This window comes from Pteronotus mesoamericanus, unplaced genomic scaffold (genome assembly GCF_021234165.1).
Source record: "Pteronotus mesoamericanus isolate MK-2021 breed Mesoamerican mustached bat unplaced genomic scaffold, CSHL_Meso_final contig_164, whole genome shotgun sequence".
Classification (NCBI taxonomy): domain Eukaryota; kingdom Metazoa; phylum Chordata; class Mammalia; order Chiroptera; family Mormoopidae; genus Pteronotus; species Pteronotus mesoamericanus.
The window spans coordinates 2,811,575-2,827,974 of record NW_026555065.1 but is presented as its reverse complement, the minus strand read 5'-3'; the positions used below and the strand labels follow the sequence as shown (position 1 = coordinate 2,827,974).

The 16,400-nt window shown below is 34.8% G+C and overlaps 1 protein-coding gene across 1 annotated transcript in view; it reads left to right on the top strand.

The window, feature by feature from the left end:
• Positions 1–16,400, top strand: part of ZWILCH (zwilch kinetochore protein) — a 34,821-nt gene that overhangs the window by 11,593 nt on the left and 6,828 nt on the right. The window contains exons 5-15 of the mRNA XM_054564344.1: positions 997–1,196; positions 1,733–1,803; positions 2,138–2,293; positions 3,770–3,841; positions 7,957–8,050; positions 8,567–8,616; positions 9,232–9,337; positions 10,078–10,157; positions 12,281–12,437; positions 12,998–13,026; positions 15,583–15,719. Of these exons, the coding sequence (XP_054420319.1) occupies positions 997–1,196; positions 1,733–1,803; positions 2,138–2,293; positions 3,770–3,841; positions 7,957–8,050; positions 8,567–8,616; positions 9,232–9,337; positions 10,078–10,157; positions 12,281–12,437; positions 12,998–13,026; positions 15,583–15,719 (1,152 nt within the window). The remainder of the gene's footprint in view (positions 1–996; positions 1,197–1,732; positions 1,804–2,137; positions 2,294–3,769; positions 3,842–7,956; positions 8,051–8,566; positions 8,617–9,231; positions 9,338–10,077; positions 10,158–12,280; positions 12,438–12,997; positions 13,027–15,582; positions 15,720–16,400) is intronic.

Below are 16,400 nucleotides of genomic sequence, written 5' to 3'. Positions count from 1 at the left end.
TTTCTTTTCTCTCCCACAACTTCAACATTATTTATTTATATTGTTTTCTCCAGCCAGTGTTTGTTGGGATTTACCCATATGCTTATCATTTCTTTGCTCTCCATTTCTTCTTGCATTTCAGACCTTCCTTCTGGGATTATTGTATTTCCCTTTTGAAGTTCAGTCCCTTAGAAATTCCTTTCCTGAACATCTGTTGGTAATAAATTCGGTTTTCATCTGTTTAAAAAAAAACTAAGCCATATTTTCAGTAACTTGATTTTGATATACTTGCAAATTTACAGAACAGTTATAAGAATAATATGAGAACTTCTGTATGTCCTTAACCCAGTTTCACCAGTTGTTTACATTTTGCTGTATCTGCTTTGTCATTCTTTTATTCTTTTTCCTCCTCCTCCTCCCCTATTCCCACATCTATATAATGTATACATCTTACATACACAATTTTTTTTAGTATGTTGGAGATATTGTCCTTCTTTATCCCTAAATGTTTCACTATATATTTCCTAAGAACAAGTACGTTCTCTTATATAACCACAAAAACAATGCTCAAAATCTAGAAATTTAACATTGTTACAATACTATTATTTAATTCCATTTAATTTCCTTAAAGTGTCCCAATGACTAATAACTTGGAGTATCTTTTCATGTGCTTAATTGGCTCCTACTTTCTTTTCCCCCCAACTTTATTGAGATAGAGTGACATATTGTACTTATTTCCTTAGCTTAATCTCACATCATACTTTTATCCTTACTGTATTGAACGCCCTGCTTCAATAGCTCCAAACCTGTTATTTTGTCACTCTCTGGTGTATGAATCTTGATCTGCCTTGTGTGCCTCTCACTTCTTCATTGGTTGAAATATTTATGTGCATTCTGCCACTTAATTTTCAGATTTTTGTTTCTGGGAGACCCTTCATGATATCTTTGGAAAAGGAAAATTCTTGACTAATTGGCAATCTCTACCTATAACTAATACTTTCTACTCTTGTTTACAAGGCAGTTAATTGGACTTTACACCATGGCTCACAATCCTAATATGACCCATTTGAAGATTAATCGGCCAGTTACTGCCCTTCCTCCCCTTTGGGTAAGGTGTGACAGTTCAGATCCTGAAGGGACCTGTTGGCTAGGAGCGGAGCTTATCACAACAAATAACAGCATTACAGGAATAGTCTTATATGTGGTCAGTTGTAAAGGTGAGAGCTCACTCTTTCTATTCTTATGGGTGTATGTATGTATATTCATTTGATAGTTATTGTTTTGTGGTTTTTACTAAAAGTTAATATCATTAAGAGAAATGCACATAGTAGGACTTGTGTTAGCCACCATGAATCTACTCCAATATATAATTTGCAGCATGAAAGCAATATTCCAGAAACACAAGAAACAGATTTCCAAAAGTCTGGACAGGAGTTTATGGCTGTTTTGTTTGGGTTTCATTTGATTTGTATGATATATTTTTTGGAATTTTCATTACAGGATAAAAATATTAAATATCATGACAATATAATTCTGGTCTCATAATAGGCATACAGTTGTATTTTTAGTGGTAGTATTGACCTTTGATCCACTTTTATTCTTTTATAAACGTTTCTTTCATCTATGATTTAAAATTTAATTTCAACTATTATTAGTGTTAAGTTGTGGTACCTTGAAAGCTTGAATTTTCTATCACTAAGATGTAATTTTGAATCGTACCTTTAATTTTTTTTCTTTCTTTCATGTCCCATAGCTGATAAAAATTATTCTATAAATCTTGAAGAGTTAAAAAGTTCACATAAGAAAAGACATCACTTGTCTACTGTAAGTATTTCTCTTCTCTTATTACTTTCTTCAAACTGTTATTGACCTACCTTCTAGTTTAAAGAGTCTTTTTACTCCTACTATGACTGCGTATTTTTCTGTAGTATCAAAATTTTTGTATGTATTTTCACATCAGCTAATGACTATAATTAAAATATGTGTCTTCTTGCCTTTTAGCTAATCTTTGTGATTAAAAATAATTGTCTTATTTTTCCATTTGAGATGAAAGTATGGCACTTTTTCTTTCTTGGGGAAAAGAATCAAAGTAGTTTTGGAAATGGGCCCTTGGTTATGTGAAAACATAGTTGCTGGTTTGCTGGATGCACTTTTCCAGGTTATAGCCAGGGGCTTTGCCCAGTATGAGCTCCTGAAGTCTACTGCCTTGGATGATACAGTCCCCGCATCACAAACTACGATCACTTTGGACATTTCCTGGAGTCCTGTGGATGAGATTCTTCAAATCCCTCCACTCTCTTCAACTGCAACTCTGGTAGGCATGAGCCCAGTTTTTTGTTGAGTTTACTCAGTGTAGGTTTACTTTTAACTTGCTTGTTGCTTGTGCTGCATGTTTCCAGTCCCAGCGCTTCTCTGACAGCTTGCCCCTGAAGTATCCAGAGAAGCCAGTGGAGGTTTTGCCAAGTGATCTGATATATTGGTTGCCCACAGTACTGCAATTATATATATAACTTAAGAATTTTCCATCGTACTGATTAATAAAATCCTTTTAGTTGAGACAAGTAAAATGATCAAAATGACTCATCTCTGCTATTCTTTTTATTATTTCTTTTTATTTTTATATTACAGCAGGCATTCAATATTATATTAGTTTCAGGTGTACAGCATAATTGTTAGACATTTATAAAACTTATGAAGTGATTTTCTGGTAAGTCTAGTACCCACCTGGCACCATACACAGTTATTACAATATTATTTACTGTGTTCTTTATGTTGTACTTTACATCCCTGTCATCTCTGCTAGTCTTAAAAGAGTGTCTATATTGGCAATATATCAAGAATTATTACACTGTTAAGCCTTTTCACCCTATAAAATTTCTAGGAATCTACCTTAGGAAAGTAATCAGAATTACTAACAAAAATATATGTATAAAGCTATTCACAGTGATATAGCTTTATTTCCAAAATATTAAAAACAAAACCTGAACGTTCAATAGAGAAGAGACTAAAGTAGATTCCTATGATAAATATTACACATTCTTTAGAAATCATTATTTAAAATGCCTTTAATAATAATAGGAAATGCTTAGTATTAAGCAGACAACAGCAGAAAGTACAAAATTGAATCTATAGTAGAATCTCAACTATGTTTTTTAAAAATGTGCACAGCAGCCTGGATAGTGTTAATAGCGGTTCCTGCAGGGTAGTATGGTTATGGATGATCATATTTTTAATGCTTTTCATTTCCTTCAGTAGGCATTTACATACAACAGAATTTAATTTTTTCTTTCTTTTTTTTCACTCCCCTCCTTTTTAAATAATATTTTAGGGTTGTAAAAATTGACCTCCAGGTAGGACAGTACATTGTTGGTTTAGTTAGACGTAGTCTAATGAACATATTTATTAGGAAGATTTTATTTTTAGTTTGTGGTAATGCTAAGTTTATCATTAAGTCTTGAGCTATATTTATATTTCTCCTACTTATCCTTTGGAAGTTCAGTGGGAAAGAGCAGGAGAATGTGTAAAGAGAGCAGTTGTTCCATGGAGGTACAATTGTGGTAAAGAAACAGGATTTGATGGCCTGAATTTAGGTTACTATATTGGGATGGACAGGATCTGTGTTATTCTGAGTGAGATGTTCTAAATGAAGTTTTTGCCATACGTTTTCAATTTATTCATGCTTTATGAAATACATTTTTTAATATGTGGATAGTTTGAAATGCAAGTAACTATGACCTTTATGCTGAGAAGATGCAATTACTGGTGGAAACTGACTTTGGGAACTTTTTAGAATATTAAGGTGGAATCGGGAGATCCCAGAAGTCCTTTGAGTCACCTTCACAGAGAACTGAAATTTCTCCTTGTGAGTATCCTTCAGGAATTTGTAACTTGCATTAAATCTCATGTTTTCATAAAAATGTTTGCTAATATCATTGTTATTAAATTTTGCATTCCTCAAAATTTATTCCAAATGTCATGTATGCATTGGATACTCTTAGCAATTTGGGCAGTTTAATATTTCTATGTAGTAATTGTCCTTACATTTAAAGGGAGCATTAGTTAGATAATTAATAGCTATAGTTCTTCGGCATTTTTTACTGGAGTGTTTGCTTTTATTTATATGATTCCTCTCTTTACAGGTGGGTTAGCTGCCAGTTTATTTCAAATGCATATATAATCTGCTTGTTAATAACTTGAGGTTTTTAAAAATACATATACATACGTGTGTGTGTGTATTTAAATTCTCACCTAAGATGTGTCTGTTGATTTTTAGAGAGAGAGAGAGAGAAATACTGATGTGAGAAACATTGATAGACTGCCTCCTATATGTGCTCCAACCTGCACATAAGTTGCAGGGATCAAACCTGCAACTTAGGTATGTGCCCTGACTGGGAATCAAACCCTCAACCTTTTGGTGTATGGGACAATGCTCTAACTAAGTGAGCCACCTGGCCAGGGCAATAACTTTGGGTTTTGATTGATGCTAAAGATCAATGAACATATGTTTCAAGAATTTTGTTTCAGTAACTTTAGCTCTACTCTACAAATTGATTCTCAGGGAGGTGCCTCATTTTAATGCAGTAGAAATTCCAAGTGTCTTCCTGGCATACAAAGTCAGTTATAGCTAATCACTGCCCTACTTCTTTCTTTTTTTTTTTTTTTTTAAAAAAAGCTATATTGTGATATACGTTACATCCCATAAAATTCACTTGTTCATTGGTTTTTAGTATACTTACAGAGTTGTATAATCATGACCATCTTTAATTTTAGACCATTTTTATCACCTCCAAAAGAAACCCCATATCCATTAGCAATTACCTTCCACACCCACCAACCCCTGGCAACCACTAATGTGTTTTCTGTAGTACTTTGTTCCTTTTTATTGCTGAATAGCTCCCATTGTATAGATATATCACATTTTGTTTATCCACTTATCAACTGATGAACATTTCAGTTGTTTCTGCTTTTTGACTACTCTGAGTAATGCTGCCATGAACAGTCATGTACATGTTTTTGTGTGACATCTTTTCATATCTCTTGGTTGGATTTGCTGTGTCATATGGTAACTCTAACCTTTTGAGGAACTGCCAGATTGTAACTGTTTTCCAAAGTGGCTGCACCACCTTACATTCCTACTAGCAGAGTATGAGGACTCAATTTCTGTGTATCCTTGCCAACACTTAATATTATCTGCTTTTGTTTTTGTTTATAATCATAGTGGGGATAAAGTGGTATCTTGTTATGTGGTATTGCCCTGTTGGCGAATGACTTGCAGTATCTTTTCAGGTTCCTATTGGCAGCTATCTTTTTCTTTAGCTTAATTTAACATCCTACTTCCACTCCCACTGAACCCCTCACCCTCACCATATTGAGCCCCCTGCATGTAGTACCTTCAATCCTGTCATACTTTGTCACTTTCTGGTATGTCTTGATCCACCGGGTGTGCTCTTCTCTTACCTCTTTCTGTGTGAGCTCTCTGTGACATCTTTTTCTTAGGATGATTGCACTGATCCCCTAGAATGGCTTGTGGTGCCTTGCCTTGTGCTGCTATAGAACTCCAACATCTCTTGTCAGAATGTTTATCAATCACAGTGATTTGTCTACTTACCTGTCTTCCTTACTAGACTTCAATGCCAAGTACCCTGTTTTGCCTTCAGCATCTACTGTAGTACCAAGCATTCTAAATAGCTTGGTATTATAATTATTTATTCCTATTATTATTTCTCTGTTTGTGCAAAACTTGGTACTTTTTCTGTCTTTCTCACTTTTCTTCTTGAAAGCTCCTCATCCAGGACCGTTACTGTGAGCCACCATGATATATCTACCTTCATGTCTCCGCCCTTCTCTCTCCACCCTGGTGAAAAAGCTTGTATATTCAGTGATTTGACTAATACCTTTACGAGGGAACTCCAGATCCCTTGTTTAAGCTGATACTAGTTCCTGTCTTCCCTACTCCCACCAAATTACTTACAACTTGAGTAGAGGGCTATTGCCTCAAATTCAGTATGTCCAAAATGAAACATGAAATCTTCTCCAGACTAGATCCAGACTAGGAACCCCTGTATGGTTCCACCATTCCTTCAATTTCATTTATATATTGACCCTTGAACAACTTGGGGTTAGGGGCACATACCCTTCCACCCCCAGCATGATTGGCAATTAATACATAACTTTTTACTCCTCCAAAACTTAACTAATAGCCTTTTGTTGACTGGAAGCCTTACCGATAACATAAACTGTTGATTAACACGTTTTATGTACTATATATATTATACTCTATTCTCACAATAAAGTAAACTATAGAGAAAAGGAAATTTTTAGAAAATTATAAGGAAAAGAATATACATTTGCCGTATTAATGGGAGGGGGGAATCTGCATATAAGTGGACCTGTGCAGTTCAAACCTCTATTGTTCTTGGGTCAACTGTATTTTAATTTAGTAAGAACTATTTATGCCACCACCACTTACTACCACAGCTGGTATCTGCCACTCTACTGTGTACCAAACTATCATGCTAGGTGGTTTAGTTTTTTTTCCTGAGACATCAGCAACTGGTAAGTGGAAGAGCTGGTTTAAAACTCATTCAAATATATGTCTGCGTATCTGACTTGAAAGTCCATGCTTTGTTATAATCTCTCTTATAAATTCACAGAATCTTAGATATGCATAGGGACATAGTCTCTCCAAATTCAGTCTTAGTATTTTTATAAAAGGGTAGGATTTTTTCGTTTCTTTTATTCCACATACATATTTATCTTTCTCTCTCTTCCTGGAATATACTACTTTTTTCTCCCTTTGAAGTTTCACTCACTGTGCCCATCTTAGTTAAAGCTCTTTCACCTCCCTCCTGGACCACTCTAATGATCATTTATTGTTTTTCAACAGGGACATTATCAGCATTTTGGGCAGGACCATGCTTTGTGGTTTGGGACCTTTGTGCACGTTGCAAATTGTTTAACATCTTTGGTCTGTATCAAATTAAATGCTCAAGATGCTCCTGTACCCCCAGATATTGTGACACCAAAAATAATCTGCATATTTTTCCAAATGCCCCTTAGGAGTAGAGGATGAGATCAGTTCTGCTGAGAAATATTTTACCTTCTCTTTTCTTTTGGATCCATCCTGGATGTTTCTGATGGAGGAATTCTTAACTACTTGATTGTGTCATTTTCTTGCCAAAAAATTAAGCAGCTGTTGTCTTCCACATGAAATAAGAAAATATTTTTAAGTGTAGGGTCACTGTTTCTCTGTAGCTGCTTTTCTTTGTAATCTAGTGTTCTCTAGGTGTTCTCTCCACCTTGGCTGGAACCATCCCACCCTCTTCATCTCATTCCATGCTCCTCCCCTGCTCTGTAGCCGGGAGCTCTCACATTTGGAGCTGAGCTGAGGTTTCACATTGTTCCCCTGGCTATTCCAGCGTATCCTGACTTTCTTTCCTTAGTACTTCAGTTTAAATATTGTACGTATGGACATGTACATTTATATTATTTTTATGTAAACTTCCAGTTTGCTTTGCATTTGTTGTTCCAAGTTATTTCATCTGTATTATCAGTCCTTCTTTACCAAAATTACAAGCATCCTCAGGGGAGGCTTATCAGTCTTGAATCCTGTAGCATTTATGCACATGGCATCATGGTTTAGAATACCATCTTTAGATGTATGTTCTCGCACTGTCAGTTACTAATTGTCCTTAAGCAAGTTACCTTAGCCTCTCTTGGCTATAATAAAATGAAGGTAAATAGTAGTATCTGCCTCATAGGGTTTTTTTCAGAATTAAAATGTACTACAGAGTCAGCTTTAGCTCAAGCAGTTACTCCGTCATGGCAGACACTGAACAACATACTGCATATGAAACACTTAGAACAGTTCCTGGACTGTGATTAAACACTTAAGAAATACTAGTATTATTAAATATATCCTTACTGATTAAATTGCTTTCTGCTAACAAGCTTTTGTGTTTTTTGAATCTCCCATAGGTCTTGGCTGATGGGTTGAAGACTGGTATAACTGAATGGCCTGCACCTCTGGAAGCAAAATCTGCTGTTGATCTTGTGCAGGAATTTCTGAATGGTGTTTATTTTCCTAATTCATGCTTCTACATTGTTTATTTTTCTTAATTGGGAATATATACTTGCTATATTTAAATATAAGTTGTCTTTTAGGCTTAATATTCTTTTTGGTTGGGATGTATAAACTATGAAGTCTGTCATGGTGAGAAGGATGGCTTTCATTTTGAATTGCTAATGGTAACAGCTTAAGTAATTTTAACAATAAGATTTAATTTAAAATTTATGTACCATAACCATGTTTTAGATTGTCGGAAAAGAGCGACGGAACAGTAACCTGAACACCTACCACATATGCAACATTGTGTGTCAGGGGCTTTCACTATACCTCAGTTCATCCTCACACTCCTACCCAATGGGTATCTATTATGACTTCCCTTGGAGAGTTAAGTAATTTGCTAAAATCACCCATTATCCTTTTACTGTCCTCATTTACCATTTGGAAATAGGATTAGGATGGAAATAATTTTGAAAGCAGAAAAATAATACCCAGAATTAATAAGCTTTTGCCACTTTCTAGACTTAAACAAGCTGGATGGATTTGGTGATTCCACAAAAAAAGACACAGAGGTAAGTGTTCATTAGTTAGCATTTAGAAATGTACACTGAATATCTTTTAAAATGGGGTTGTACGGTTATCTTTCATGCTGTACGATCCATGTCAAATGGACCTGGTATAGCAGAGGCAGTGTTTTAGTCTTTAATGGCAGTACTGGGGATTGTTCTTATTAAGGACTGACCAATATTTTTAAACAGAACTAATACATGTGTATTATTAATTTTGCAACTGCAAAGAGAAGTAGACATGAATATGTTAAAATACTATAACATGGTATTACTTTAGTATATTAATGTAAGACAGCATGTTAATATGCCAGAAGTGGTATTATTAAATTAAGCTAATTGTGTTGTCATTTGATGAATAGGAAAATGGAAACAACAGTACTTTAACTAAATATTTTTACATGAAGGAAAGTTGATGCTTATTTTTAGGCATTACAAACAATTGTCTATTGGTTTGTAGCTCCTCATAGTGAATGAAATTGTAGAGAATTTATTTACATTTTTCTTTGTACATGTTCATGGGTCCACATTTTCTCAGAGCAGCATTTGAAAGCTTATTGGACTTAAACTATTTCACTTAAAAAAAAAAATTAAACCTAGTATTCTCTGACTCTTTTTCAGATAGTGAAGCCTGACAGTGCTGCATTTGATCGTTCCATCGAGTGCCTTTTCACAGTACGTTGTGATCTCGATTTTGCTGAGCAGCTGTGGTGCAAAATGAGTAGTAGTAGGTGTCCATCATGATTGTAAAATTTTTTTTTTTTCTTTTACTTCTTAGGTTTCCTTTTCTATTTCAAACTATAGGAGAATGTTTATTTACAAAGTCACAGAGGTAAAAAAGGGCCAGCTGTAGAAGAAACGGGCTCAGGGAACAAGTTACAGAGGCAAAAGTAGGGCCCTTCGAGCTTAGAGAGAGAAAGGTGAAGGTAACTGCCTGCAAGGGGGGCACGCAGAAAGGAGGAGGGGAAAGCAAGAGCATGCCCCTGGGAGGGAGAGTGCACCAAGGTTTACTTTTAATTAAGCCTTTTGGAAAGAATACAGTGTGTACTACTACTTTTGTGTCTGAGTCCAGTTCCTGTTTTACAAACCTAGGATGTACTGGCACATTCTACTTAAGAATTGTGCTAATAATGTAAGACAGGTGGTACAATCTATTCTTTTCTTCTTCCTCAAGTGCAAAACTTAGGTGGTTTCTAAGCTGTGTTTACATGAACCAAAACATATGCTTTAGTGCAATTATAATTATTAGAGAAAGGAAAAGATATTCCTCAATCTTTTACTAAGTGTGTTATTTTGTGGCAAGAAGTTTAATTTCTTTCTTTAGAAATGCATTGTCTTTTTGCCATTTTCTTTCCATTCCCCATCCATACAGTACTGATATTTCTTCATTTGTGTAGCCTTAAGATGAATGACATATTTGATTTGCAGAAATACCATGAAAATAATATTACTGACTTGTTTTTCAAGGTGTGATTTCATATCAAGACTTGGTGAAGTGTTTCACATTGATCTACCAGAGTCTACAGCGTGGCGATATACAGCCATGGGTAGGTTTAGTAGTGTGTGTTGCATATTTTCTCAGCAGTATGGCATGATGGTTAAGGACACAGACTCGGGAGCATACTGCCTGTCGTTGGATTTCAGTTCTGTGACTGACTTACTAGCTGCATAAACTTGCACAGATTCCTGTTTCGCTCGGTGCGCTAGTTTCCTAAAATCTGTAAAGTAGTAACAGGAATAATATCTACCTCATAGTGTTGTTTTAGGATTAAATAATTTATGTAAAGCTCTTAGGACCCAGCTAATAGTAAGTGCTCAGTATTTGTAAACTACTAATACTGTCATTGTTACTATTGCTATGAATAACATTCATATACTACTGATAAAGGTACAATTTGGAATACTCTCTGAAAAGCAGTTTTCATAATGATCCTGAAAGTGTGTCATGCCCTTTGAATCAATAATTTTTTTGTTCAGATCCATCCTAAGCTCATACACAGTAATGTGAATTGAGATTTTATGTATCAGAATAGTCATTAGAGCTTTATTTAGGGTCGCGAAAAATTGTGAATAACCTAAATTTCCACTATTTGTGAAATGACTAAATAAATAATAATATAATCACATAATGGCACATGTAATATGTGCTAAAAATGACGCTGACAGCCCTGGCCCAGTGGGTCAGTTGGTTAGTGTCGTCCCAATATGTCAAGGTTACAGACTTGCACCCTGGTCAGGGCGCATACAAGGATCAACCAAAGAATGCGTGGATAAATGGCACAACAAAACTATGTTTCTCTCTCTCACTAATTTTTTAAAAAAGAATAAAAAGAAAGATGCTGACAGATGATGTGAACAAATGCTTATAATGTTCAGTAAAGATAGGAGTATATACTATTGTATTTTAAAAATGTAAATTTTGGAGAGAAAAACCTGGAAGCAGATATGTTAAAATGTTTTAGCAGTTACTTCTGGTATTAAGGTTACAAGTACATTTTTCTAACTGTATTACACATTTCTATGCTTTATGAGTTTTCCGTAATGAATTTATGCTTTTATAATCAAGAAAAAGCTAAGTAAAAAAACTAGATACAAAAAGATTTAATAGAATTATTTTAAATAATGTGGCGGCTGATTCATGGCTATAAAACTTTGAAACTTTCATAGATGTGAACAAAGATACACTCCAAAGCAAAGACATACAAACTCTGCCCCTAACTGGGCATTAGTGATTCTAGGCATTGTTGTTTTGGCCCATGAGTTTTTTCTTGAGAGTTTCTTTGTTTGTGAAATGTTTACACGTATATCCCTGCGATGTGCAATGAGTGCAAATGAAGTAAAAATAGTTTAGAAAAAAGAAAATGTGGACTTGCCTGGAGAGCTCAGTTTGTTAGAACATTGTTCTCAGGCACCAAGATTGTAGATTAGACACCTGGTGAGAGCACATACAAGAATCAACCAATAAATGTATAAATAAGTGGAACAATGACTTGATATTTCTCTTTCTCTCTCTCTCTCTCTCTCTCTCTCTCCCTCTCCCTTCCTCATTCTCTCTAAAATCAGTAAAATTATAAAATGGAAAAAATTGTAAGGAAAATTAGAGATCATAGAGAGACAGTAGTGAGATAATATTAAATATTTTAGATATGTTTAAAATTTATCATTTAACATTTGGAAAATATGTTAGATCTGTAAATTCACAGCCTTTTTTTAATTTGCAAATGATCAAGTTAGGGTGTTGGATAGTGTAGCCAATAAGAAGTTCCCTATGAATCATGCATGGACCATTGAGGGAGAATTTTCTGCAGCAGCAGATTTTCAGTGTAGTTGAAGATGTTTGATTGGGCAAAGATGCTTGGTAGTACTTAGCCAGGAAAAGAGAATTCCTAGTTGTAGAGTTTTAATGGATCAACTCTGTTATCTTCTTGGTGGAATTGCATCTGGGGGTGATAATATTAAACCCTTCTTAATTGCTTTGAACTTGAGCAAATAAAGTAGAAATGGCACTAGAGAAACTAGGTTTGTAACTTAGGGGCTTTTATTCAAACAAATATAGTATCAGGAGAGTAAAGATGCAAGCTAATAATTTTTATCTTGTAGCTAATGCAGTTTGCTTCTCTTTTGCTTATTGGATTTATTTATGGCTTTATAAAATTTTCTTGATATCTAGCTCCATAGTGGAAGTAACAGTTTACTCAGTAAGCTCATTCATCAGTCCTATCATGGAACCATGGACACAGTTTCTCTCAGTGGGACTCTTCCAGTTCAGATGCTTTTGGAAATTGGTTTGGACAAACTGAAGAAAGATTATATCAGTTTTTTCATAGGTAAGTCTCTTTCCCAGCTCAAAATATTAAAAAGTACATCATAGTTGTCAGCTCATAGATATTCTCAGATTTTATCTTTCTACTTGTCCCTAGTCATTTGTAGTCCTGGCTTTGTCCTTGGTTCACTGTGAGACAAACACTTTCGTTCTCTGGGCGTTTAGTTTCTCCCTCCTTAAAGGTATTAGATTAAAGATTTTTATGATGTTTGTTTTTAGTTCAAACATTTTGAGATTCTATGAGGATAATGTAAATAAAAACCCTTTTATGAGATGCTGTTTTAATACCCAATACTTGGTTGTTTTTATTAGGGCAAGCTGCCATCATTTTTAGCATAAGTACCAGTATGTCTTCATAGTGTAAAGTGCCAGAAAACTTGACTACTTCTGAGGAACTATTTAGCTTGAGCATCTCGTTTATATATGAACTATGAAAAATTTTACTTAGGTTCTTTAACATGTAATAGATAATACCTAAAGCTTACTTGTATATGAAAATTTTACTTAGGTTCTTTAACATGTAAAAGATAATACCTAAAGTTTACTTGTATTTTTTCATAATAGGTCAGGAACTTGCATCTTTGAATCATTTGGTGAGTTTATTTTTTTAATCAAAACAGTTTTTCTTTTATTCATTCATTCTATATATAATTATTGAGTACCTAATCTGTGCCCCTCTGCCCTAGGTCCTAAGAAACACACAAATGAGACAGTGCCCTTAATTACTGCTGTCTAGTAACTAGACAGACAAAAAATCCCATTTAGTGTCATTTGTCATTCTCTGTAAATTTGTGATACTGACATATCACTGTATCCTGCTCAAGCCAATGTATTCCCACAACTCTCATTTATCTAAAATGGTTACGGAATGCCTTTCTTTTATAGGCCCTATAAAGGAGTTTTTGTTTTATATCCTCTTGACCTATTTCTGTTACACACATAATCCAAAGAATTTATAATGTTCTTTAATATATTGATTCAAAGGAGACTTCTGTGATAAAAGGAGACTTGACTTGGGGTGGTGAATATACAATACAATATGTAGATGATGTATTATAGACTTGTACTCTTGAAGCCTATATAATTTTATTAGCCAATGTCACCCCAATAAATTCAATAAACAAATGATGGACTTCTGGGTTTCAGGGGCAGGATTACAAGCTTTTGTATTTTTCTAGTGTCTTTATTTAGAAGTTTAGGAGATTGAACAGCATCTTTACTGACCCTTGACATTCTATGGAAGATGCTTTTAGAAAATGAGTCTATAGCAGCAACTTGTTTGTCATTTGTCTCATAAAAATACAAGATCAAAAAACTAACTGTGTCTATTGTGCAAAGTAAGATTCAACTGAATTCTTTTGAGGTATAATTTTTGCTCATCAAATTTTAAACATTTTATATATCTTCTTAGTGGAAACATGCTCTAACAACAACCATATGTATACAAGCTTGTTATATTTATAGCATATATACAGAGGCCAGCACAAATAACCCCTCTTTTTTATTACAAAATCTTTTATTACAAAATCATAACCATGTAATTCTGTGACATAACAATATCACACTCAAATACACCATATGACATTTTAGGTGAAATATTCAAATTCTGTCCATCTCATGTGAGACATTTCATGTACCCTACCAACTACACTAAAGCAAGCCTTCCTTCTGCTGGAAGCTGTATATGTAACATACATATGTTAAAGGGAGGCCCAGAGGGGAAGGGTTTGGTACATTTTTTTAAACTTAGAACACTAGTAAGATTTTTGAAAGTTAGAATTCTCTATAGGGCAAGTACACCCTTACTCTCATCACCCAAATATGAATACTCTAATTTTTATGAACTTCCCTCTTGTCATTTTATATGCATGTTTTTATTTTAAATATGGTTTGACTCCAAACTTCTGACATAATAGTCCTTAAACTTGAGAATCTTCTAGAAGGCTTGTTAAAAGGCTAATTCCTAAACTCCAGTGACTTGGTAGGTCTAGGGCTCAATAGTATGTCTTTTTAAACAAGCCATCTCCTACTCTAAATAACTCTGATGTTTGCCCTTTCTGTAGTAGTTTTCTATTACTGCATAACAAATTACCACAAATTTTAGCTGGGTCCTCTGCGTAGGGTTTCGCAAGCCTGAAATCAAGAGATCAGCCTGCTGCATTTTCATCTGGAGGCTTAAGGAGGGAAAGATCCACTTCCAATTTGTTGTTAACAGAATTCTTTTCCTCGTGGCCCCCATTTTCTTGCTAGCTGGCAGCCCTGTATCAGTCTTGGGTCCTAGAGGTTGCTTGTGGGTCCTCCATGTGGCACTCTCTACAACATTACAGGCAGTTTGTTTCTTCAGAGCCAGTAGGAGAGCATCTCCAAGGCTTCACCTTTTAAAGGGCTCACCTGATTGGTCATAGTAACAAATATAATCTCTCTTTTGATTGATTCACAGTTCATCTGTTAGTAACCTATTCACAGGAGTGACATTCTATCATATTCAGAAGTTCTGGCCTCATGCAAAGGGAAGAGATTATACAAAATGTGCACTCCAGGGGGTGGGAATCTTGGGGACCATTGTAGAATTCTAACTACTATATTCATGATGGCTTATTTCCTTAGGATGGGTTCTCACAAATAGGATTAGAAGATCTGAGCATTTTATGATGCTTGGCATACATGGCCAAATTTTTTTTCTAAAGGGTTGTACTAATTTACCAATAATATATATGAGTGGAGTCTTATCAATATACTTGCTTAATTTCTTGGCACTTAAGGTTTACTACCTATTTTTAGAGGTGGACACTTCCTCAACCTAGCAAGAGTATTGAAGTTAAGAATTATCTTGTGGATTTGCTATTCTATTTGGAGAGGTTGGTGGGTAGCATAGTCACCCCCTTGGGCCTTCTTTATGAAGTAGTTTTGTGATTTGCCTTCATTAGAGAATATGTAGAATGGTTTGCTTAGAACATTCTCAGTGAAGACTTTACTTACAGATTAGAGGAATAGTATTGAAAGGTGGAAAATTCTATCTAACTGCTTCCTTTCCCCCTCTCCCCTATGAATGAAGCATCCAAACTTAGGTTTAACAGGAAAAGCCATATTCTTTCTAAAGATTCTCCTTAATTAACTCCCTATTTTGCTTACACTTTTTTTCTCTCTAGGAATATTTCATTTCTCCATCAGTAGATATACAAGAACAAGTTTATCGAGTTCAAAAACTCCACCATATTTTAGAAATAATAGTCAGTTGTCAGCTTTTCATTAAACCTCAACATGAGCTTCTCTTCTCTTTAACACAGTAAGTATTTCTCTGTTGTTTTTACTTACATGACAGTATTCTCTTCTAAAATAGTTGCAGCCAAAATATGTGCCTATTTTATTACCAGTTAGAATTCAATCTGTGCACCCTGTCTTTACAGTAGCAGAATGGTTCTAAGTCACTCTCATGGGAAGGAAAGGCCTTGAATTCAGAAGGAATCAGTTTAACACTTGGCTCTAGCACTTCCTAATTTCCAGAGGAAGTTTCCTTTCACTGCATTTTGTTTTCTCATATATAAGAGTGATCTAATAACCTTATGTGTTTGTTGTCAGGATTAAATGATGTAATGTATATAAAGTACCTGTCACTTAATAGGTGCTTAATAAAAGTTCCTTTTCTTTTCTTTACTAGGCAAACTAACTACCAGTCATTTATATGGTAACTAAATGGAATTAAATATGACTAGACCTCTGTCAACAGTATTGCTCTAATTTTAGAGATTTCTGCCAAACAGTTTGACTAAAATTAGTTGGGAATAATTCTCACCCATGGATCGCTGGTATCTTAGGTGGGTTGGACATCTCAAACTGGAAATAAGTGAACTATCCAGTGGCAGGATTGGGTTTCTTTTTCCCTGTGAAAGGAAATGTATATGCTATACAGAGTCCTTTTTCAAAATTAAAATTTGTCTCAGTTGTAAAGGGAAAAGTACCAAGAAGT